The sequence below is a fragment of the Zosterops lateralis genome (assembly GCF_965231275.1).
Source record: "Zosterops lateralis genome assembly, chromosome: 7".
Lineage (NCBI taxonomy): Eukaryota > Metazoa > Chordata > Aves > Passeriformes > Zosteropidae > Zosterops > Zosterops lateralis.
In genome coordinates, this window is record NC_139767.1 from 32,353,154 (window position 1) to 32,379,606 (window position 26,453).

At 37.0% G+C, this 26,453-nt stretch overlaps 2 protein-coding genes across 2 annotated transcripts in view; both read right to left on the minus strand.

The window, feature by feature from the left end:
* Positions 1 to 26,453, minus strand: part of ZRANB3 (zinc finger RANBP2-type containing 3) — a 254,638-nt gene that overhangs the window by 176,989 nt on the left and 51,196 nt on the right. The gene's annotated exons all lie outside the window — the stretch shown is intronic.
* The window catches only part of DARS1 (aspartyl-tRNA synthetase 1), a 36,805-nt gene that overhangs the window by 908 nt on the left and 9,444 nt on the right, over positions 1 to 26,453 (minus strand). Inside the window, exons 4-15 of the mRNA XM_083865136.1 lie at positions 24,983 to 25,085; positions 17,105 to 17,207; positions 15,754 to 15,834; positions 15,229 to 15,288; positions 7,299 to 7,410; positions 5,410 to 5,544; positions 4,420 to 4,567; positions 3,359 to 3,505; positions 2,334 to 2,376; positions 1,625 to 1,705; positions 1,017 to 1,128; positions 543 to 614 (exon numbers count right to left, since the gene is read on the minus strand). Coding sequence (XP_083721262.1) covers positions 543 to 614; positions 1,017 to 1,128; positions 1,625 to 1,705; positions 2,334 to 2,376; positions 3,359 to 3,505; positions 4,420 to 4,567; positions 5,410 to 5,544; positions 7,299 to 7,410; positions 15,229 to 15,288; positions 15,754 to 15,834; positions 17,105 to 17,207; positions 24,983 to 25,085 — 1,197 coding nt within the window. The remainder of the gene's footprint in view (positions 1 to 542; positions 615 to 1,016; positions 1,129 to 1,624; positions 1,706 to 2,333; positions 2,377 to 3,358; positions 3,506 to 4,419; positions 4,568 to 5,409; positions 5,545 to 7,298; positions 7,411 to 15,228; positions 15,289 to 15,753; positions 15,835 to 17,104; positions 17,208 to 24,982; positions 25,086 to 26,453) is intronic.

The window sequence follows — 26,453 nt, forward strand, 5'->3', positions numbered from 1 at the left end:
TACTTTGCCACAAGCACCATCTCCTCTGAACGAAAGATGCAGCTTCTGCTTCCTTGATGTCAGTTCTGACTGGCCTAAATTACTTTGGATTACCTGCAAATGTTGCATGCTCCCAAACAGATGAGGAAGCAATTACTTATTTCTCCTCAGTGCAAAACACCTTCATCAAATATACAGAGACCAGTGGCTGTTGGTGTGATGGTGACTTTGATAAATCCATACATTACACATTATTTTCTTGCTTCCTTAAATTTTCCTCATTGATCAAATTTGAAAGTGCTGTGCCTGACTAGTGAGGTGGCACTTTTCCTTGTAATTTCTTGTGACCTTCTTTTTAAACTCGCCAGACTGTGCCATTAGTATTATTCTCCCTATTTATTTTATGATGATCCTTCAATTTGAGCTTCTCTCCTTAAATTCTCCAGGATAAACAGCCCCACAAATTTACCTAACAAGGTCACTATTCAGAATTTTATACTGCACTCTGCTTGGGACTGAGCAGTATAAGTTAAGCTCAGGCTACACAAAAACCAGATACTTACCTATTCCACCACCTGCATGTGGAGGTGCACCAAAGCGAAAGGAGTCAATATAAGCCTTTATTTTCTCCAAATCTAGAAAAGAAAAATATTGATTTCTCACCTGCTTAATGAACCTCAAGCCAAACATACAAGTGACTGCAGGACTACAAGCAGAATAAAAAAATTACAAACTAACAGTGGGGTTTTACTCACTGAACATGTAAATTGTCCAGAGCTATCTAGAATTTATGACTGTAACAGTTTTGTTATATAATTTTATTAATAAATATTTATTAATAACGAGTGAACAAGGTGATGCTGTAAGACTCACCAGTTTACCCCACTCTAGATGGTTAAACAGACTTAGATGGATTAACAGTAAGAATGAAACAGAACTCTGCTTTTACCACCCATATAACAAATTCTGCCCCAAATTCTTCCTCTACAAGACACAAATCAAGTCATGACTTATGTTCTTTGAAATTGCCTTGTTACCAATGCCATGATGCTTGGCTCTTTCTGTCAGCAGCTGGGGGTCATGAATTCTCTGAGCTCCAGACAAGATTTCTTCCCCTCTCATGAACATATCATATGAGTTAGAGGTTTTCTGGAAACATAAAAAGGAGTTTATTTCCTACTTACAGTTCTATAGTTTGCAAATATTTACCTCTCAATAACTTAATTTTCTGATATCCAAAGCTTTAAAAAAAAGCCTATTTTTTGCTAAAGTGTATGCTGCCCTGGAACAATGTTTTTGCCACTTTTCTGTGATGGCAGCCGTGTTTGACCATGGAGATCTCTTCATAAAGCTCTCCTAGTTTTTGCTCATTTCTTTCTGGTATGTTTTCACCAGTGAAGAGTAACTGAAAACATCTGACAAGTCATGTAACCCTAACCTGATCTTGTTATCATAATTTTAATTACAGCAAGGCTGGAACTAAATGATCTTTAAGGTCCCCAACAACCTAAACCATTCAATGATTCTATGGTCATATTAATGCACTTTATCTGTATTATCAAGTTATTCCTACATGGATTAATTTAAACTAAAAAAAAAAAAAAGGAAAAAAAACCCACTGACAACAACAATTAATTTTACTTACAGGGTTGGCTGGGTCTGGCATTGTATAAAAAGGCCTCACAGCAAGAGGATATTTGTCAAGAATATAGAAGTCTGTGTCGTACTGAATAAATAATTTAGAAATGTTAGTACAAGAGAAAACTACATAGAAAACAAACTACAAGAGAGACAGAACCACTGAATCTTTGAAATAAAATTTTTAAAATTTTCCCAATAGCTTCCCCCAATATTGTCTAAGTTATCAATACAAGTGGCGCATCCTTTCTCAGTTTCTCAATACTATTTCTAGTGTAAACTTACAAATGCTGAGCAGTAAAATGTGTTGCTGTAACAAATACTTTTCCCCCCAAGGATCTCATCTTCTCCTATAGATTTTGTGAGAATCTGGTTTGCTTTTTATTTTTTAAGTCTCTTAAGAAGTGGCTTTGGAACATACAAGCCTGTTTGGTGTCCTCAGTACAACATATGACAGAAATATGATAGAAATAAATATAAAAGATTGAAAATGGTTTGAAACTGCTTATTAATGACAAAGACAAAACTGACAGTAGATGAAATACACAGCACCAAATGGGAATGCAGTAACTAAAAAATGATAATCACCAACTTTTCACAGCTTCTGCATGTTCTCAGATACTGTTTATATGTACATATTTACACCAACCCTATGATTCTACAATATCAGGTTTCAGATTCAGTGACAGATTTATTTACTCTGAAATAATTGTTACCTTTTCCTTTACCAGGCGTCCCAGGAGCTTCTCATTAGGAGTGCTGAAAAAGATTATCATCATTAAAATGAAGTGATTAAAACTTGTACTGATAATATACTTCACAAAGCCCACAAGACTACAAGCTACAGAAGTGCTACACCCTGACCCTTAGAAAATCTAGTACTTCTTTCTGACTGTTTTGGGTTGTGCACACAGAAATTGCAGAAATAAAGTATATTTGTTTGTTTCTAAATATTTTGTATTGGTCCTAGAAATCCATTAAATTAACTGGTACCTAAAAGTATTCTTGCTCTCAATGTAACTTCTTCCTAGTTACCATACTCTGACTACTAAAGAACTGTGTACTCTATTTCCTATTGCCATACATCTTGTATCACAGTAAGTGAGAAACACATGAACAGTTTTTGAGGAAATTATTTTACTCCATCAAACTCTTATGATTAAAACTTTATTTGATGCACAGATCATTTAACTTAAAATCACACAGTACCCTAATGGTGCTGGATATACGATGGGGAAGAATAGAACTGTTTTAGTTCATTAAATGTCTTTAGCAAAGTTTATAGATAAACTGCTAATTAAACTATCTCTCAGTAAATCAATGGGAATTCATGAAGATTGTTTAATCATTTTCCTGAGACATGGAAGAGTGTTATTTAAAGGAAAAACCTTAAGGCAGCAGAATCTTTTTGTTTAATCCTATTCAAAACACGTTGTAATTCACATGAAGGACTGCAATTGCTGGACAAAGCAACACTTCTTTTCCTTAGAAGGTTCAAGTTGCTCTCACTTTATGTTGTCAGTTATTTTCTGCCAGATTTCAAATTTTTACCTATAGTCTATGTTAAAAGAAAGGATTATTTTCACATCCACTCATTTACTTGTCAAGCCATCTGGACAAAAGTGCTGTTTATTCCTCTAAAAGCTGTGGTTCCTTACTGAGGGCTGTCAGGTGCTCAGTACAAAACTGACACTTCACTACCACTTTCCCAAGACTGACAGAGTTATGTCCTGCCAAGTACCTGAGATCCTCTTCGTCACCCATCTCCACACCAGCCTCTCGAAGCATGGCCACACCTTCACGGTATTCCAGCCTCAGAGTCGGCTCCAGAAATTTAAATGGCTCACATGGGAACTGTTTGCTCACTGTCTGAATTTCAGTTTGGAATCTACAGACAAGAAACAAGAACAGAAGCCAAATACAAAAGAGTCAAGAAGTTGCACCAAAAAATGATTTTATGTTCTTGCCACAAGAGGTCCCTCTTGCAACATAAAAACTGTATTAAAACCACTCCTGGAGAAATTTTGTAATGATTTGTTTCAACAAAGTTCATGCATCAACTTCATTGATGTTAATATTTTACTACTACTTCTGCTCATCCCCTTTGTAAGAAATAATCGACTAGGTCAAATTTTCACAGTAAAGACACTGAAATCATCCCTTTGATTTCTAGTACTTACCTGGGCTCTTTTTTGATCTGAGTAACATCCAAATATAACAAATAACAAGAAATTTCTTTCTGTACAGACGAAGATTTGCATTTCTGCTGGCAAAACAGTCTAATCTGTAAGCAAATGGAAACCACTTCCTAAACTTCTAGCCTGGCTTTTTAATGAGTTAGACTGTGAATAATGGACAATAATCTTGTTATCATGAACAAATGCATACTGGTACAATCACTTCTAATCAAGAAAACTTTCTTACATAGTAACTATTAAAATAATTTTTGAAATAGAACAATCTACCAGTAGTGGCACAAAAAGAAGGACAATTTAAATTAAGGATGGATCATTTCTCCCAGGAAGTCCTTTTAACAGCAGACAGTCAGTTTCTTAGTGCAAGCCAGCATACTCCAGGAGATGCTAAAAGCAGTTCACTGGCCTATGGCTTGAGTGAACCTTAGAAGTCAAGCACAAAGAAATAGTAAAGGGCAAAGCAAAAATATATTTTGAAGTTGTGTTGTAAATCAGATTACCAATAATTATCTTACAAACTGAGGATAAAAGGCTTGCCTACTTCATTCCACAGTGCAAGAGATGTCAAACAAAGTTGCTCATTAAAAGAAGGAAATGCTTTTATTACCTTTCCTGCAGCCCCTTGAATATCTGCACCAAGGTATCTGCAATCTCATCTACCACTTCATGATAGTGATAATTAAAAGCCATTTCAATATCCAGACCAACAAACTCAGTCAGGTGTCTGTGTGTATTGGAGTCCTCAGCTCTAAATACTGTAAAATAAAACAACAGAAATTCTAACTGACTTGAAATTATCATTCCAGTTGGAAAAAATAACAATCATCATTTGGATTAGATAGACATAAAATTCTCACTAAAAGACATAAATATAACTAGCAGCCCCAGAGCATCATTTCTAACAGTGACAGCATTACTGCAGCTGTGGTACTCAAAGGATACAAGACAGACACAACCCATAGAGAGGCAGGATCTCTGCTTAGACCAACAGACATAAGTGGAAAAAACAGACAAGAACTTTCTGATTTGAAAACTGCTCTTCAGAGGAAGTGGACTTGTACACGTGTGTCTTCTGGGATAGGCACATGAGTCTAATACAAACACATCTTCCCATAAACCATGACTCATCTGTTAGTGATTAACAAGAAATTTAAGACCTCCTGAATTACTTGGAATTTTTTTTTTTGTTTTATACACTGTTGTTGACTTGTTTTCAGCACTTAGAGGTTAGGTATCTCTAAATCACTTGATGTATTCAAAGAAAATTATTGTATCACTGCCTAAAGAGGCTATGTCCTATCAGCTTTTGAGAAAGAGAGCTTGGGACAGGAAATTATTAATTTTTTATTATTTACTGACAGTTAAAAGTAAGCTTGTTCTAAGTAATGCTGTTTGGTGTGTGTACAGCAACTTCTCCATCAACTTTACTGTCATCAGTCACCTCAACTGAAATTTGGTTTGGCAAGTGAAACTACATCAAGTGAAATGATTCAAAGCTTTAGTGTGCGTGTGTGTGTGTGTTATCTTACTTGTACCACAGCTGCTAAAAGCCACCAGGGCACACTTCACACGTTGCATACAGCAAAGCTTTTCTTACCTGGCCCGACGCAGAAAACCTTTTCAAAGTCAGCACAGATACACATCTGCTTGTACAGCTGTGGGGACTGAGCCAGGTAGGCACTGGTTTTGAAGTAGGATACAGTAAACACATTGGCTCCTCCTTCACTGGCAGCTAGAAAACAAGTGCTTTTATAAGGAATGATTCAAATAAAATTAAGCAGTTATTAAAGTAAAAATGTAAAAAATCAATCAGAAGTAGAATGCTAGATTATTGGTCTTACATTTAAGGACCAGAAAGAGATTTTTCTTCAAAGCATATTAGAGGAAAAAGATGTATTTGCATCCATCCATTCATGCCAAGGTAAATTTTGCAGCTCAGGACTGTCACACCTTTTCTTCAAAATCTGCGAATTTAGCTGGGGTAGTTTAAAATGTTACTGTTACAGCTAATCTTCACCTTAGAGTGGGAACAGCAGAAAACACCTATCTGTACTAACACATGTACCTGCACCCCCACATTTCTGTGGAAACCAATCTATGCCAGTGGCTCAGGCTGCCAGGGGTTCACTGCAGACCATGAGATCAAAGTGCATATCCTGTTTTGCCAGTACCATCCTCTCTAACTGAAGGCACAAAAATCTCTCACAGCCAATCCCAGATTTACCAGAGGGCATGAACCAAAGCTATGAAGTTTTTTCTCAGTTTGAGGCAATTTTCATGGACAGCTACAGGAACAAGGACCACATGCCTTTCCCTTACTGCAAAGCACCTACCGAAACTGCACCACTTCACCTTGCCAATTCTCAGTGAGTGATGTAAGAGGTGCAGTAGCCTAACATAGGCAACTCTTAAAAATCTCAAATCTTAAAACAGTTATGGTGTTTAAATTGGAAGTTTAGTAAAGATTGCATTGACTTAGTTAATTTTACAAAATACGATCTCATCAAACAATGGGATGCTTGCTTGCTTTCAATGGGACACTGCACACTTCCTTAAAGGTCCTACATAAATAACTTGGGAACCTTTTAGTACTTTATACTATACATCTCTCTCCATAGGAAAAAGTCATCCAATCTTCTAGTTCAGTGACACTTTTCATGTTGAAAGAACAGTTGCTTACATGCATTTTGTTAAAAAGCTCACTTTTTATCTCAATCAAGAGATGTCTTCCAAAATATAAACACAGAAGCACAAAATTCTGTAAGCAAGACATGCACTTTATGAATGTACATACATTAACACAGTAACACAAATGTTCTGCTCTAATTTTCCATGCCATGTATCTTAGTGGCATCAACAAAACCTCAAAGAGCACCAATAAGATGGAAGAAAAATCTCCATCAGTAAATCAAGCCTTTTGAAAACAATACAGCAAATCAAAAGCACTAGAAGCAAAATCTACATTTCAGATTTTAGGGCTTAAACTGTTATTCCACATTGCCAAAAAGAAAAAGGTCTACCACCTATTCTGCCACATTCTCATAGCTAAAGAAGTGACAAATTGTGCCATATACCATATGTTTGTTGCAACATCTTTACGATGGAATCTGCTTTTAAACTAAATTAGACTGGATTTTTTTAAATACTGAGAATGGAACAGGCAGTGCTCAACACTGAGAACACTGATTTGAAGAATAATGCGTATGATCAGAATTAAGCATTCATATGCAATGCAAACTACGTAAGTCAGGTGCATATATTTTTTTTTTTCTTGCCATTCTTTAATAGCCTAAGTCAGGAGAAAAGTAAAGATCAATTCTGACACTTGCAAGAAGTTTGCTATATTACAAGAAAGCAAAATTTAAAATTTCTCAGCTAGAAAGAAAATTTATGTTTAATAAAAACTCACTAAATTTTTGTCAGATAGGTACACTGAGCAACTAAAAAAGAAGCACACCTGTAGCTGCTGGATCACATATACAATACCTGAAATGATTTTGGGAGTCTGAATTTCCACAAATCCCTTGCGCATAAGAGTTTCTCGGAAAAGCTGACAAATACCAGACTGAAGGCAGAAGATTGCCTGACTAGTGGAGGTCTACAAGAAGAAGATAAAATAATGAATCCTATGTTAGTTTTTCCTGACTCTATTACTTCTCCTGGACAGCTGGAAGGATGAATTCCTTCCCTCAGGAATACCTGATTATTCTATCTGCCTGAACAGTGAAAAGTGTGAATCTGTAATTGTCTGTTACACAGAAGGAAACAGGAAAGGAAACCAGAGAAATTATTAATTTCAATTTATTGCATATTCACTTATAAATGAGGCACTATGGTCAATTCTACATTAAAAAAAAACCAACCTGATTTATGGGATATGTTTCTGCAAATAAAGGTTTTATAGTAAGAAATTGAATAAAAGCACTAAATCTATTAAAAAGCTTTCAGCACACTGAACTAGAACAGCTGCCGAACACACAGTGCATGATAAAAGCAAAGCCATTAATAACTTACATAAGGTAGAAATGTCTGTCTGTTAAAGGCTACCAAACACAATGTTTTTCATGTAAAAACACAGCCACATGTTAACCATGCACAACACTGCCACAAAAACATCCAAAACCCACAGTCTACACTTCCAGCATTTAAGCAACCCACATAACACCTGTTGATATGAACTGCAGTTCTTTTTTTCACCTTATTTTAAAAGTGAATTTAGCTGAAAACAGAAGTAGATTTAACTGAATTGATAATTTTATTTTTGTTTACGCACGTGACACAACTGAGCTGCTCATCTGGGTTAGCAAATACCTACACTAAACATTCCTGGAACACTTTTGGCACGAAGAATAAAACAACCACCTTAGTGACAGCTGCAAAGACTGCAAGGCGTCAGCACTTGAGCCATATCTGATTTTGTGCTTTCAGCATTTCAAACGTGACAGTGAGCGACCTTACAGGGTACAAAAAGACCAACGAGTTCCTGCAAAGGAGCAAGAGAACGGTTCTTTGCGACAACCTGCGTCACAGCACTGTTTACTTCTCTTTCTGAACAGCACCCAGCTCTTCAGTTAGGCTAAGACAGGCCTTGTGGGCTTTTTCACATGACTCCTCTACAAACCACAAAACAAAAACCCCCAACCAAAACAAATTATATCAGCAGCCAAATATAGACAGACAGTAGAAACAATGAAATAAAGCTACATCCATCATCTCTGCAAGATAAAGACATCCTTACACACCAAACACAAAGAGAAAACTGCAATAATACTGCAGACCTGCAGCTGTTTGGAGTTATTTGCCGTTTTGTCTGACCAATGAAGTATTTCAGGCAGGTAAGTGGCTGAGACTAGTAAATAATAGCAGTTCTCACTGTCTGATAAACCACACGTCTGACAGAGCACAGCCACTGCTCTAAATGTTCAAAATGAAGGAAATGAGGTTTTGAGCAACAGTTACAAAAGTACCTTAAAAGTTTTTAAGTTTTTCACCTTTTTCACATTGCTCTCCCAAAACCAGATATATGGTAAGACTCTGCCTGAGTTACGGGCATAATTTGACAGTGTTACATCCAAGTACCAGGATGATTCAAAGGGATTTTTTCTTCTTAACCATCTCCTACTTGAAAGGTGAAAGAGGTGACAACTTTAGGCCACATTTCAGTTCCCCAATAAAGCGTTTGATGAAATTTTGATGACACATCTGAAATTGCTAAGAGAGATGTGTAACATTAACATAAAGCAGGATAGAAACAATGCCTCTTCTACCCTTGGTGTAAACCAACAGCAGCTTCATGCCAGAGCAGGTGAGAATGCAGCAGTCAGTCAAACAGCCCCAGGACAAAGAAAACTGGTTGCTAAACCCAGCCTGAAAGCAATTGCATGGTCTGACCTAAAACTGTGCACAGAAACACAGCCAGCCAATACCTAGCACAGCTCTCCAGTAACAAAGGTTCATCAGGCAGTAACTCCTCCTTGTCCTTTGTGAGGATGCAGGGTAAGGATTCTGCCTTCCTAAGCCATTTATAATGATAAGTTATGCTTAGAAATAGCATTTATGAAAGGAGGCAAATTCACAGAACTGGACACTGAAGCTTTTATTTAACTGCAGACCAAGAACAAGCAGCAATTCTCAATACCTCACATTAGATCTGACAAGACCACTCTTCTTTCACCAAAGGTGGCTGAGTTTCAGTGTCCATTCATTCAGAGACTGCCAACATGGATAACTATTGGGAATTTCTGACACTGCAGCCTCCTTATAAGAATTAAACAGACCCACAAGACATCTGAGATAAGCTCCTAAAGAACTGCACCTGACAATTTGCAGTGGAGTCAAATCAATGACCCCAAAAGTTTTATGTGCCACTAAAACTTCCAAGTATTTTTAAAATGAAGAAAAAAAATTTCAGATTTAATAACATTCTTTGCACTGGTGTGATGTTCAGAACACACGGAGAACAAATTCATTTGAGGAAAATAATTCAGTAATTGAGATGCCGATATGCATAGCAACGTTTGTACAATGGTAAGTAAGACAGTCACAATTTGAGCTTCCAGACTTAGGTACAATACAGCAAACTAAAGACAGAGACAGCTGTCAAAATTAATTGATTTTTACCTTTGCCTTATAATAAGATTTTGCCGTGGCATTCTTTTTGTGTAGTGTTTACTCCAATAGGAACCCTTCCACATACATATTGATGAACTATCTTATTTAAGACTGGGAAAGATAGTCAATATTGCTTCAAGAATTAATCAGAAAGAGAAACAAATTTATGACACTTAAATGCTGTTGCAGTTAACAATGTTAATGTTTTAACTCAGTCTGCAAAGTTAATTTTACAGAAAACTCATTATTTTCAATAATCACCTTTGTTACAGACAGCAGAAGAAAAGTTTAGGGAACAATGCTGAAGTATGACTTTTTCATAACTTCACTAATTTCACCTGTGTGTTTATTACTCAGATGCCACGAAGGAAGACATTAATGATAAAACTGAGCACTGTAAGATTATAAAAACAACTATCACTTTTCATTTGGCACAAGCTGCAGTGTCAGAACCATGGCCACATGTGCTGCCAAACGTTTTTCAGTGGAACTGAGGGCAGTTCACACCAACACGATCATATCTCAGAGAGGTGAGACCAACACACAGACCCGAAAAGTTGTGAACTTTTTTACTCTCACATCAGCTGCAGAATTTGTTCTGCTCTCCCCTCATTTTTGCTTTTCTGTTTGCCTGCTGCAGCTACCTATCTTCCACCAGGAACAACCATTAAACACATGTTGGCTAAATAATGTAATATATATTATTTTAAGTAATATACATTATTTTAAATAATGTAACTAATTTTGCAATTCCTCCCCTATATATAGGACAAATGAAGGTTTTGCTACAAAACAGAATTTATCTTAAATAATGTTTCTTTAACCCCACGGTGACTGAAGTCTGCTTCACTCAAATTTCAGTATTACTTCTAGTACAAGAATGTATGAACATGGAGTTTGTAGTCTAAATGACTGAGACTGTGTATGTACACACTGCCAAATCACTGCCTAGAAGACAATAAACTGTAATTTGCTTGGTCATTACAGCTTGGATTCAGTTAGGAAAAACACAGCTTTTGCAATGAGGAAATTGAACCCAACACAATGAAATCAAGCTTGAAGTAATCGAGTGTTTGGAAAAAAAGTGCATTAAGATCAGTGTACAGCTGGATTATCACATAACACAGTCTGACATCCATAAACTACTAAAGACACAGTTTAATGTTAATGCTCTACCCTGAGCAGCATAAACAGGGTTAATACTGACCCTAAAAATGCTTCGCTTTGCTCTCAATGAGCTGGGCATTAGCAGACACAATTGTAGCAACAGGACTGCAAAAAGGCATGTAATTCAAGTCACATTTGGACAGATACTGTTGAGATAAAAGTCCTGCTGAACACAAAAAATAAACCAGAGCAAGGACATCAGTCAGGTCTACTGTAAACCTGGGTGAATCTGAAATTGTTTCTTTCTTCAGACTTTTTCAAAGACAAACTGAGAAGTAAAACTTAAGAATTAGTGTTTCTTTCACTGGTCTTTTCTTCATTGTTTTTTAAACAATGTAAAACTGGATGAACCTGAATTGGTATTTTTAAGAAGTAAACTACAAGAATCAGTGTTTCACTGGTCTTTTTTTCATTACTTTTCATGTACTACAGAACTTCATGAAATAGTTTCTGCAGGTCTTTTTACAGACATGGGAAGTCTACACACCACCAAATACTTCAGTGAAACTTAAGAATAGCAGAAAAGTAAAGACTTAAAAACACAGTCAGTGCTCTACTTTGCCCTTTGTAACTGTTGCAATAAGTGAATGGTAAATCAAACATCTCTATGGTCATGTGGTTTGACTTTTATTAAGCCACTGCGAAAGACAGATATTTAGGTCAACAGTGGTTTCCTCACAGTCACCTGTAGTTATGTGAAAGAGAATCTGGTCTAGAAAAGGACTTTTCCTTCTTCTTACCAGCTCTCTTTTCTCTAAAACCCCAACTTTTCCACTCCAAGGGTGTGATCTGCATTTTATGAGTTAACCCATCAAGAACAGGTTCATTCTTCTTCAGTAATCAATTCTTTGGAAATGATTTTCAAAACCCCTTTAGCCCTAAATAATTACCATTTTCTCTCCATACTTCACAATAACAACTACAGCAGTAGCTTGGCATCTTGGCATTTAAGTACTTCCCATCCCCAACCTTAAAAAAACTAAACTACCAGACACTTCTGTCAGCAAAAAAACCCCGCAAGATTGCTAATAATTCACTGCAATACTCAGCCTATTTCCACATGTACACAAGAGTGGAAGTCTTGCAATCAGTGTAACGTGGTTTGCATCTTTCATCTCCACTAATGTAATTTCCTTATTATTAATTACACTTCTTGTATTGCTTCATAATCAAACCTTCCTTGGTATACATCACAGCTGGATGGAGTGATGCTATTTCCAGAAGTCTATTTTTTTTACATTAATGTAATAACTGAGTTTCCCAACTCTACTTTATCATCACGTGGCCCTATCCAGTTAACTCTTTTGTTAATCACTATTTAAAATTAGATAATTATTTAACTACTTTAAATACCGTGTTTAATTGGACAAATATAATTTTAGCTGCATACAAATTACGTTTTTTAGTCTGAGCCTAACCAAGATCTATGTATTTAGTTTGCTAAGTCTTTCCCAAAATAACAGTGTTCCTATTTTTGATGCTCAGTGACCACCTTCTTCCTTAAAAAACTGGGGCACTGAGGAAACCAGAAGTAGATGATACATTTATCTGTGGCTACACTTCCTCCCACACTTGTAGGAACAGATCATCACAGCATCTCCATTAGAACTATTCTGTTAACACTTTTCCCTGTTGCCCATGATATGCTTTTCCTTGAAAACCTGTGGGAACAATGGTTTCAGATAACACACCATGTTTGCAATCCTCCTTAGGACATGCCTACTGTATATGCAGTGCACTTGAAACACTAAAGGCTCTCTGAAGCCCCATTTGTACTCCAGTAGCTCCAATCTATGGAATCAAATCACTGAAAATCATTTACTACTTTCTGGGTCTCTCTGTATTCCTACTCTTGTGATTCCAGTACATACAATGCTTAGGATGTACATATATATATATACATGTGTTCTCACTGAAATTTGCCCTTTCTTCATTAAATATCTTTTCTGCTTATTCAGCACTCCCTCTAAAAAAAAAGATTAAAATAACACATATTTAGAATCTGCTTTTGCTCTGAAACACATAATGAAAGGTGCAACAGAAAAGACACACAGAAATGTGACACAGTCTGAGACAAAAACTCTTCCTGTGCAGAGGAGGAAGGCAAGACAGACACCCAAGTCTAATCATGGGCAAGCTGTGGCCAGATCACACCCAGCCACAGGTGTATGCAGAGAATGAGACGTAGACACTGCAGTACTGAGATCTGGCATTTCATCCTTCCACCAGTTCTGTGAAAAGCCAACCTGAATTCCTGTCCAGCATGAAACAGCTGCTTAGCACCACACTGCAGCAGCTGCTGGAGCTGAGGAGAAAAACAGCTCTTTAACACAGAATTAAGGTTCAGAACTCAAAACAAGGTGCCAGACATTGCTGAATAAAGGGTGTCCCAACAGTGGTTGGGACACAGGAGAGGTTACAGCAACATCCACTTAGGTCAGCAGTTGCACCCTCCAGGCAGAATACTGACAACTAATGCCCTACTGCTGTACTGAGCAGGTATTTCAGAAGTATTGGGAGGGTCATGCTGAACTACTGGATGTGTACAGGGGCAGAAGAACTTTAGTCCAGACTTTTCCATTTCATCTCTTGTGTTTATTTTGGCATGAGTTTTCCTTCTTCTTCCATTACTATATACGTTCTTAGGCTTTGCTATGCAGATGCCCTCAACTGCATTACAGCCAAGGATACCTCCAAGCCATTTTCACCCAGTATTTTTAAATGTTGTTTGCCTTCGTAAAATTTCTCCGTTCTCTTTGGGCCTCATGGCTCCTTTCAGTTTATTTTACAGGTGTTTCTTCAATATAATGGATTTTCTTGCCATTTCTATAATGGTTTCTCTGGAGTGCTGTTGGTTATTTTTATTCATCACCAGATGTTCAAATAAAGCTTGCAGTTCCCAGATTTCTCCCCTTCAGTTCAGTACACTGCCTTAGCACTACCATAAGCTGATGATCCTTCAAATGATTTTCACTTTCAATCATTAGTATAGAATTCTTTTCATTAAAGGCTTAATTTAAGACAGATTAAGTGACCAATATGATGAGATACTGAGTACCCTGAAAAGTAACCACAGACTGAAGTTGTTCAGTATTGTACATGGGGGTCAAGTGAAAAGCAGTTAACTTTGGTACAAGTAAAACAATTGACAGAAGTAGTTTTAGTTGCTGAAATGAAGAGATCAGATGTTGAAAAGCTATATGGACCTCAGTGCCAGAACTTTTCCAGATTTTCCAATAAATGACTTTTTTGTTTCATTTTGCAGGTGCAAAGATTGATTTACTGAGAAACTGCCACTATCAAGAACTCTGAAGGCAGTACTAGGTATCAAAAAAAAAAAAGAGCTAAGCACAGTTTTCATTCAATGTTGATTAAAATTTTATTGTGGAGAGCCTAAAATGGCTAAAAAGCCTTGGAATAGGCCAGGATCCCTCAAGTCAGTAATAGTTAGTTACACACTTCAAAGTGTCAGCTGCTGTTTCATTAAAAAAGAATCAAAGTTCTGTAAGTAATTTAGTAGAATATTTTGCTGCTGATCAGAAATGGTAAATATTTAAGAGGTCTATGAATTCACAGAAGGTTGGGTCTCTATGACCTGGATAAAGAAAGGCATTTCAGGAAAAAAGGGAAAATACATGAATGCTGTGGAAGAAACAAAGAGAATGAGACTGGTATTGTGGCCTGGTACAATTCCTTTGGCAAGGCATGCATTACAGCACCCCAACTGCCTGTTAAAACTCAGAACTTCCATCTTATACTTCAAACCCGAGCTCTTTACAGGCTTTGGAGGACAAAAACTACATCTGAGAAAAAATGTTGCCTCTAAATTGTCCCTATTCAGTCACCTTTGACTTTTGCAGCTAAAAGCCCAGATGTAAATGGCCACATGTCAAATCATCAATGTTTGCCTTTGAACTACCAATATATGTTCTTTAATTAATGCCAGTAAAGACAAACATTTAGGATTCAAAAATCCTGTGCTTTTACAATACCATGCAAAACCACAAAAACATACTCTTCATTTTTTTTCTGGCCAACAATACAATTCCATCAAATCCATGACCTTTATTGCTTTGTGGATCAGAAATATGAAGAATAAACACTTGCAGGAAAGCCTGCAGCACTGCATGTTCCTTACCCTCAGATCAATGATTCTGTTGTCCAGTCTTGTATCTTGGTTTACAGTAGCTCTTCCATCCTAAACAGTTGTGCAAAAGCACATAGTGAATACACACACACCCAAAAGACCCCAAAACTTAACAAAAGAAAATCACTGGAGAAAAACACCCTCTGGCTAAAAGCAGAGGATCATTTCTATGTTCAGCAGAACTTCTAGATCATTCTAGAAAGAACATGCAGCAAACTGGCAGCATAGCAAAACTGAAGGTGCAACTTCTTCCAGAGGTCACAGGCAGAACCCAACCATGAGGATGCAGCAGACACACACACAAGATTGGAAACCCTCTGGTTTTGACCTCCTACAGCAGTTCAGCAGACATCAAAGCTATACAGAGATGTTGAACACAGTTCTGGATAGCACAAAGGAAGTAAATGCAAACCTAACAAACCCCCAGAATCACCGCATTAAGGAAGTTGCTTGGCTTTCGTGCTTTTGTTCAGCTACAAAGACAATAAAAAGCATTTGAGGATGCAAAGTTTTCACCTCCTCTCCTTCCACTTCTGGTCGAACAGCATCATCCAGCTGTAAGGGTAGCCGAGGCTCAGCTGAACTGATCACATAGATCTGAAATTGAGAGAGAACAGAAATAGCATGAGGCTCTGCTCAAAAGGAGGTGTGATTTATGAAAGGATATTTCTAGCAGAGACTTGAAACAGTGTTTGCATAGGCTGCTCTAAGGCTGTGATTTTATTCCAGTTGAGATACACTGTGCATTCTCATGACAATACTGAAGTGCTTAGTTCTTGCTTTCCCTTTGAAAGATTTGAAGTATCTTTTTTTCTTCTGGGAAGCACCAAATTGAGCAAGTTCATACAGCCTGAGGGACAAGCCTTTTGGCATGAATGTCAGCTCTGAATATACCAGATTTCACTGAGTTTTAAGTTCTGATTCCAGCAAGATCATCCCTTTCTTCTCCTTGTTAATGTATCATTTACTTATCAACTGAATATAGCTGAAAGAGCTATTTCAGATTCAAAAATTTATGAGATAACTAAAATACAATCAGAGAATGAAAATCACCTTGCTGTGCCTTATGGGTTAGTATTGCTCCTAGAGGAGCAGTGAATTTGATGTTCTTTCAGAAAAAAATCAAGCATAGGATAATCTGCACACATATTAAAACATGTTTCTTCAAAATCTGCAGATTTTCCCCAGTGCTGTTAGGTAAGATTTACCTCCCTGCTATAATAGCCATTGTGCTCTACTCCTGAGGCGACAGGGTTTCAGCTGTATTGTAGGCATGCAGTTTAGTTAAAAACCTTTAGAAGAAAAGGATATTACATAAAGGTTTAAATATGCTTTCTATTTAAACAAATTATAAAGTTACACTTCCTCCAGCCCTATAGCACAAGCTCCAGGAACTTTAGATTTCAAAAGTTTCCATACTGTTAAGCCACTGAGAGTTTATTTCTGTGAGAATTATGTATTCCTGTCCATTGTACTGAGGGGAAGATTGTAACTCTGATAAAGAAGAAACTCCTGACTTGCACTTAAAAAGAAGCAGACTATTTATTCCAGTATCTACTGCAGTTAAGAATCAAAACCTAGAATTACAAGCTTTCCTAGCCAAATTGTTCTAGTGAGATACTTTATTTCACTTGATACTGTAATTCAAATGGCAGATAAAAACAGGGAAATATAAACTCCAAGTATCTTAAAACGAGAAGTGTTTAATTTTTACATATAAACCACTGAAATTTGTAGTTTAAAGCATTTTTTTTTTCTCTGGCATGGGATTCCTTATTGACAAAGTTTATGTATGTAGACAGACAGACACTCTCAACAGATAACCTATCAAACAATTAACCAGCGTTCCTTTTGCTCAAAAATTTACCCTTTGAACGTGAAGCTCAACGTCTTGCTGGGTACAACCTCCAATTTTCTGATGTGCTTTCCTCACAACGCCTTCTACGTCCACAATGCTCTCTTTGGTGATGCTGGCAACAGAGAGAGACAGAAGGCTCAGTAAGTTCCCTGCACGCTGCAGCAGGCTCAGCACTGAGCACCATTCATGCACTTGCACATGCATTCATGTACGGACTGCTGGACAACAGAACAACCGAGTAAAGGATCTGAAGTTAATTTCATATCTAATAAATGACTGATGAAGGAGTTTGCTGAAATATCCCCAGCCACAATGAATTCAAACTGGGATGGAAGACCTGAGAGGGAAAGAATTATGACTGAGCTCAGTGCTTGCCCATTTTGTGTGTGTGTGTTTATACATAAACTGACAAGTGGCAGAGCTTTTTTTCTAGGCCATAGAAACTCTTCCATGTGTCAGCTGATGCATTTATCTGCAAGATGTGTCTTCACCAGCAGAACAACAAACTGAAGGGAAGTCCTAGAACTGAAGGGGAAAATCAAAACTAGTTCAGCTTGTTTAAACTACATGACTTGTTACTGAAAGATGCAAGATGCTCCAAAGCCATTTCTCTGTGACAGGGGACATCCTAAGAGTCACTAAGAGTACATTAGAACACCACACACCATCCTGAAAGTGTTCCAAAGATACGATATAAAGTATGTGTGCTGTAAGCAAACAACAAAAGCCTCAAGAGTCAAAGGTGAGAAAAGAATTTGTATGAGCATTTTTCATTTACCCATTTAAGGTACTGGAGTTTAAATCAGCCCTTTCCTACAGATAATCTCACCCTAACTGGAAATACATTTTCACTGTTTCTCTGTTAGCTTACAAGAGGCCAAATATCTAAAAGTATTACCTTCCTTTTTAGGAAAACTAACATTACATTAATCTTTCACTTGTGAGTCCTTCTTGAGAAAGCTGGAAAACACTTTATGTACATCACTTGACCACCTAAGCCCTCAGGAAACAGCAGGAAAGTATCAGGCCCACAATTTAATTGCAAATAATAAGAGGTGAGTGAGGATGTCATCAGACAAGCTGGCCAATGCTGAAAGCAGTAAAGCAAAGAGCCATTAACAACCCTCAACTTTAAAAGGCAGGCACTTTTTTTACTTTGAATAAAAATCTTGAAAACCCTGATGATTAAAGTAACAGTGGAAAATTCAAGCATCAAATTCTCAAAACCTAACACTGGCACTGTAAGTAAATTCCAATTAACTAAAAAATAGAAAGTCAAACTGGAGTATTTTACCGGATCACACTTTTTTTTGATGGTAACACTTTCAGATGATAGAACTTATTAGCTGCTCTAAAGTTAATACAGACAAGGGTGCTTCATATGCTTGACTTGCTTAACCATTAGGTAATTCCATGTACTGCATTGAATTTGTGAACAGCACGTTCTTCTGGTACATTTACACTTTAGAAGAGCTACAGCTGCTCAAATCACAACTAAATTTGTACAAAGCAGAGGTTGAGAGTAGAGTTAAATAAGAATCCATTTAGTTGTGGGTGAGCCTCCACCTCCAGTAGTTTAGCAGAGGCAACAAATACAGAGAAAGGATAATTGAAATGACACCAAGGGCTTCCAAGTACTTTTGACTACAAATGATTCTGTTTGAAACTCCTTACACAGACTGTGGAAGCAATACAGCTCTTTGGATGCAAGAGAGCATGATCATCGATGATGCTAAACCAGTATAAAGTGTAACTATAAATTCCCCTTGCTTTACAAATGCGTGAATGTTTTTTAAAAAAGAATTTTAGAAAAGAATTAAAGTTTTACTCTTATGTGAACTTTTTTCCCCCTGAACAGTTCTCCTCTGTTTTTCCTGCCTCCTTTTCCATGTCAACATTTTGGCAAATGTCCAGAAAACACCAATGACATGAATAGCAGTGTCTTCACTGAAAGTATCAGTTTCTAATCTGCTGAATAAAAGCCTTCTCACTAATAACAGCAAATAATGTTTTAAAGTTATTGAAGGAAATTCTCTGTGCTGTGAAAAAGAAAAGAATAATTAAATATAAATGTGTTGTATGATAGAATCATAATTAGATTGGTGATCCCATGGATGAGAACTGTTAGTGAAGTTCTCTGATCACAACATGCAAGGAATTCAACACGTGCAAAATCAGGTATCAGGTTAAAAATAGAGGAAGAAACTGACTTTTACATCACTGTAACTGCAATATTGCTTTGCAAACTCGCCTAACTTTAAAACTTCGCACACAGGATAAAATGAGCTTTCTCTCCATCTCTACACTGGAGTTGCAATTAAACCATGTTTCTTGATCTGGAACATATTTAAAACTGCAGCATTCCTTAGTCATTACATTTGCCATAATTTTAAGATGTATTTCAACTGTGTTCCTAACTGTGTAGGTCCCTGTAAACAAATATTCAGTTAATTGCCTGGGCACACAAAAGCATTAGGAGGAAGGGTCCTACTGCATGTGACCATCTTTGTATTTATAAACATCCATCATCTCCTGTAAAATTTCGTTTGATAATTAAAAAATGTGTTTTTCCTCATTTAAACTCCACATTCAATCCAGTATGGAAATAAAAGGTTGTGTTTTGAGTTCTGTTTGAACCATGCTCAGCAAGACCTGGAGCTGAAGTGTCTGAAGTCCACAATACCACATCAAATGTAAACACAGAAACCTGGAAGGTGCTGCTCTGATCCCAACAGGTAATCCCCAGGATGTTACTGAAATGGCATTTCCAGTCCAAGTTACAACAAGAAACAAGATGTTTTAATAAAATGCCAGTAACTACAGCGAAGCATTCTCCACAGCAGCAGGAGTAAGTCATCTAGGTGATTTTTGATAAAATTCCCCTGGGTAACAAAAAACCCCCTAACACCAATTAAAAGGGAACAAGTAGCAGAAAAACATGCCAAAGTACCACAATTTCCACTAAGGACAACAACATTTATACCTGCAATTAATATTACCAGGAACTAGAAACTAAAGTAGGATGCATAAGGCATTAAGAAAACAGACATCTTTAGATTGTTTAATCCAAAAAGGAACTATTTAAATATATAGATTCATGAAGTGCAACAATAAAAAATTTCTCTGTAGAAGGAACTTTTATATGTATATTCAAAAAAATGAAGATTATAATTTCCAAAGTGTCCACTAGATGCCTTATGTCCCTCTTAATTAGCTGCACGTCTATTAGCCAAGACTTTCTCTTTTAACCACAGGATTGCATTCTTGCAGTCTTTATAACAATATCTTTCATCAACAGCTTTGTGTTGCAAGCTGAACCCAGGCTGGCCTCCCAAAGTGAATCACAATCAACTTGGTCAAAAGCCTGAAGAATAGGAAGAAACTTGATTATTTATAGACTTCAAATAGAAAATGTTTACTTCTTCCATACCATCTATACTTATTCTGGCATTTTCTTGGTTTTTCTTCAACACCTTTCTGTAAGCAGACTGCACAAATTATATGAATACATTATTAAACACAAAATATTAAATAATTGTCTTAGTAGATAATAATCAATGATCCTTTATCTGAATGCCAGTGAAAGTAAAGGCAATGATTTACTTTCAAAATATGAGTGCATTTTGTTAGTATTTAAGAGTATAAACATTTTGTACACAACAAGAACAACTGTAATCCTGACTGCACAAATATGGCAAGTATGCATGAAGCCCTCTGAAAGGAAATTATCTGACACTGTATATAAAAACACCTATCCTTATTCTCTTCATTCTAAAAATGTAATGGTTGGTTTCCTATACCAACATTCTAACACTTGGTTGAACCTGGGTATCTTCTGGAGGAAAAAAATCCAATCTGCTTTTAAAGATTTTAAGTTACAAAATTCACAATGCATTTTTAGTAATTTTCAGTTTAAAAACCTACACTTTATTTCCTTTCTACATTCCCTTAATTTCATCCTCTGCCCACTGCATCCTGTCATACCTTCGTGCCTGCAATGTAAAGAACCCTCTGCTGGCAGAAAATCTTGGATAGCACCACCAGACTGGGATTTAAATCACTCACTAATTTCTCCAGGATAGAAGAGTTTTCTTTAGTCTCACAGAAGGCAGATTTGCCTGACCATGTATCATTTCTTCTTGCAACTTCACCATCAACCTTTTCCAATCTGACATGTATTCAGACACAAAGACAACAAAAGTGGACAAAATATTCCAGAATTCCCTAAAACCAGGCACATATTACATTAATGGCATTTTATTCCTCTTTTCCAAAAGTCAGAGAACTGCACTGGCTCCTGTTAAGTCAGTTATCTAGCACAATCTCACCTTTCTCTCTGCACTTTTCTATTTATTAATCCTGAACACCCACCAAATCTGACCAAACAATCACAAAGGTACAAATTCACACTGAAGAGCATTGAAGTGAATATTCTAAATGAACCCTGGTTATTATACACTCCTGACTCCCCATTTATCCGTTCAATTTCTGTGTCACCAGCACACTTAGCTACAATTTGACATTTTCTTCCAGTCTTCTGATATAAAAATTAAACTGAAATGGATAAAGAGAACATTCTGCAATATCCAGCAGTCTTCCTGGTATTACCAATTTATCTAGCTAAAGAACTTACATACATTTTTCCACATTGTGAACTATTTTCATACAAGTTAACTATCTTTCCCCCCCCTCCATTTTAATCTCTTTCCTGCATTTTTACTTTCTAGCTCTACTACAAAGAGCCAACAAGTTACTTCCTGTGGCAACAGCAAATTTTTTGAGCACCTAAATTAGAATGTGTTAACCACCTCTCCCAACTGCTCACATGGCTCTGGCAGTGGGGTGGCGGGAAAGGCTCAAAGCTGAGATAAAAAAGGAGAAAGAAAACCAAAACCAGCCACACCCAGTGCTTGATGGAAAAAAAGCTGGTTGATAAATTACTAAGATGAATTACTGACACTTCTGCTGTCTAAAAGAGACAATTAACTGTTTCTCTTACACAGCATCCCTTGCAGGACCAGGCTGAATTGTGTTTTCTGATAAAAGACAGAAGAACAATTCCACAACTGTATCTTGACTGGCTCTGTGCTATGTTTGTTTTGAAGGTTCAACTAGAAACTTTCCATGGTTAAACTCACAGAAATTTCTTGGTAAACCTGAGCTGAACCACTATGAAATATCTTTCACTAAAAACTCACATTCTAATGATAATGGTGGTAATTATTGTACAAATGTTGCTGACCACAGAACATTATGAAAGTTCTTGGTTTCCATGTGCCAATATCTAAAAGAGGAACTGGTTTGTTTATAATTTATGAAAATTTGTACAAAAAGTGCTCATTATTTAATCAAATAAAAATAAAAATTCAAGATCTAGAATTTTACAGAATTATTTAAACAAAGTTGTGGACACAACATGAAAATATGAGAAAACAGCACGTGGAAAATATAGTTTATATACTATCAGTGAAAACATTTTAAAATTTAATTTAAATTTACGGTATTTGAGTTAAATTTTTCTTCAGAAATTTGTGTTTCCTCATTTAGCACATAGGAAACGAGATGGTAAAAAAAGACACCGAGAAAGGCAGGGAAACAGGATAGTTATTTTTAGACATCTAAGCCCAGCCTCATCTGCTAGAAATAATGGGATCACTGCAGAGCAGGTGAAAGGCAGCAGGGAAGTGTCTGAGGACAGGCACGTACTGGGCTCTGCCTCAGGTGCTGCTGACACAGTGACCCCACGTGCACCCCCTGGCAGGGAACAGCAGCAGCCTCTGAAGGACAAGAGGCAGCTGCAGTGGCAGCAGCAAGACAGAATTGTCTTTCATCAGGAGATGAAACACTGGAAAAAGTGAGAGCATGGCAGGATATTGATAAAATAGCCTTGTTGGTGGGAAGGAATCCTGAGATGACTGCACTTATGGTGTTAAAAAAACCAAGAGCAAACCCCCAAAAGAAAATCCAGAAGGCTGTAATAGTTACACCACTCAGAGAACATAATGATGAGCATGTAATCATTTCAGAAGCACAAATAATAAGGGAAACACAAAAGCTACAAAGTAAGTGAGGGTAAGTACCAGGATTCAGCTAGCAAATGCTATCCCAAAAAAAGGAGCAGAAGGAAAAGTCAAAACACAGTACAAACATCATCAGTCTAGCTACTCTGAAGAATTCAAGTCTGTCTCATCAAGAGGGAAGATGACAGGGAGTTGAGAAGAACCAAAGGATGAGGTTCTGCCTGATTTAACAGCTCACTGCTGCCAGAAGAGAAAGGAGCTTCACCCTCTACTGTTTCCTGATACCCTCTTCCACTGTTTACCCCTCCTTGTTAGAGCTCTGGACCTCCATGACCTAATTTAAATCACTAACCTGGCAGAAAACTAATTGAGTAAAAAAAGATCAGTGAATCACAAGAAAACATCACAGAAGGTTTATGAGTGGCAGTCAGCATATGGAAAAATAGAGTAAAGACCACCTTCCCCCTCATGAGCTCCTAACCACAAAGATTTACCAATCATGAAGGCTAAGAAATTCAGCTGTGGAGAGAAGCACAAAGAAAACTGAAAAAGGAGAGATATTGGAGAGAAGTGAGAAGTGGAGAACAGAAGAGTGTGCATCACAACTCTAAGAGTTGTTCCACTGCTCTGTAGCACAAGTTTCTCGAGGGAGCACAGGCGGACTGTTGGGAGTTCCAAGGGAGATGAATTAGGGAACAAGTACATTATACACTCAATTCTTTTCAGAGATTCCAAGGGCTGGAGAGAACAAATCATTTCACCAAGAAACAGAACACTTCACTTTGGCTCATAAACACCTGTGAACAGCATGTTTCACACTGGCACTGCCAGCACTGAGCACCGCCAAACAACAAACACTGCTGGTTCTGTTTTCCTCTTGCCTTGAAGCCCATCAGCAGAAGCATTATCCCAACCTTCTTAACTTGGCTTCTGGAAGTCTCTCCTATAATGAATCCTTCCCCTCCCTGACATATTGAAGGTTGAAGGCTGTAGCACTTTTGCAGCTAATTAGTGGGGGCTCCCTTCCCAGGCATGAGAGTATTGCCAAGAACTACACAGAAGCAACTCAAGTGCCACATGTTAAACATATTCTGCACCAAATAAACTGCACAGAATTGATCCACATTTCTATTTGTGAACAAGTAGATAGAGATGATTAAAGCTCTACTATAAAGCATATTTGTCACACAAACATGTTTACTACCGGACAACCTGAAAGCACAACCTTGATGCAAACAGAAGGGAAAGGTAATCTTTTATCTTTAGAAACAAAACAAACCAAATAACTTAATTCAAATTGCTGCAACAAACATTCTTTTCAATTGGCAAGTCTAACTATTACCCCTGCCAATTTTTTTAAAAATTAAAATTTTAGTGACAAAAATAAGGTGTAGATAAGACTAACCCAGTGCATGGGAGCTACTTTTAATTTCTTCAACTCAGTAAGCCACTTGTAATATGGGACTTCTTCACATCAGTTCTAAGTATAAAATGTATTACTACACTGCAGGTCTGGTAGAGGAAAAAGGCTGAACATGTGCAGACACACAGCACCACCACACACCAAACCAAGTGCCCCACTAAGCTCAGCTTGCCAGACTTTTTGTTGGCCAGCTTGGAAGAAAATGTAGGTTGTCTATGGCAAGAGAATGCTGCTTCAGCAGTTCAGAATGAATTTCAAGCCTGTTCTCTATTTTATCTTTTGTCAGTATAATGTATTCAACGCAATAGAGAGCTGACAATTTAAATAACTACATTTTAAAACAAACGAAGCATTGATGTTAATGTGTGAAAATGGTCCCAACCCCTGGGAGTCCTGGTTCCCACCATTGTTTACTCTGACAACAGGATATAATTGCTTACTTACTTGGCAGCAAACTTTACCATCTGCTTGCTTGCATGCTGTCCCACAGCCACAAGAGCCTGGATATTAAACTGCTGCTGACGCAGGACTAAGAAACACTGCTTCCCTGAATACAAAGAGAAACAACACAGGTGTATTAAGGACAAGTTACTCCAGGTCTTTGTGAATGAGAAAAAATTCTTTACTACTTAAATATAAACTGAGCTTTTAAGAGTGTGCGTGTCTCTCTCTCTCATTCATTGCTGCCCCCTCCAAAAAGCTGTTTCCAACTTCTCAGCTGTACATGTACAACACACAAACATTGAGATAAATTAAATAATTGTGCCTTACATCTATAAACATTTGAATGGACATTTTCTAAAAATAACAATAAGCCTTCCAAGAGAAAGAATATTTAGACAAAAGAAAACCAACAAATCATAACTTTGAAAGTAACTTTTTCTTCAACTGCAAGATATATATCATACTTTTCCTTGTTTCTTTGCTCACAACTACTTCAAGTCTAAACTATTTTAAAGAAGTTTTTCCTCATCTTCTCAAATCTAAGCTGCAGAGTTCACTTTACAAAACTGCTCTGAGAGAATTAGGCTTCATTTTGCACCACAAGGACTAAACCAACAATGTCCATTCTATAATACACCACACATTCAGAATGAACGGGAACAAAAGGAGTATTGATTCTAGTGAATGACAAGCACCTAAAAGACCCAATTAAAAATTCCTGTAAGAGCAATTTATTCATGAACAGCTTAGGGAAAAAGAAGTTAATAGGAATTAATAATAATGTACAAAGAACACAGTGCATTTTGTTGACTTTTAAAACGGGTATTTCCAAGTCAACAAAGCTCATTCTAATCTGTTTAGCTGACAGTTACAATCATTTCATACTTCTGCTCACATCTCTAATAATCATTTATTCCTTGATTTAGTTTTAAGGAAATATGGTGATTTTAAATGCTTCTTCCTAGAGAGACATTAACAACAAAAGTTTCACTGGTGTACCAGTATCTGATAAAGGCACCAGTATGACTTTAACCCCAAGTTCTGACTTGGAAGGTCACAACATTTCCATTGAAATGGTGAGAATAGGAAGAAGCCAGAAGTTTTGTTATAGACAGCTACTTCCCTGCTTTGTTGACTTAAACTCTAAACCAATAAACCAACACATACCTAACTTGAAACTTGACACTAAAAAGCCAGGGTTTTTTTGTAATTTTAATAACTGTTTTGCAGTTTTTATTTGTAATTATGCAGATTACCATTCCTGACACATAGCTACAGACAATTCAAGAGTATCAGAAAAATCAATGCAGAATCCCTGACACATAGTCTAATGGAAATAAAAGCAAACACACAAACCCAATACAAAATATTATTAAATAATTATAATTATTGAAAATAACTAATCTTGTCCTATGACAAAAATGCAACAAAATTAATTACGTAAAAAAAAAAAAAAAAAGTGTATAACTAC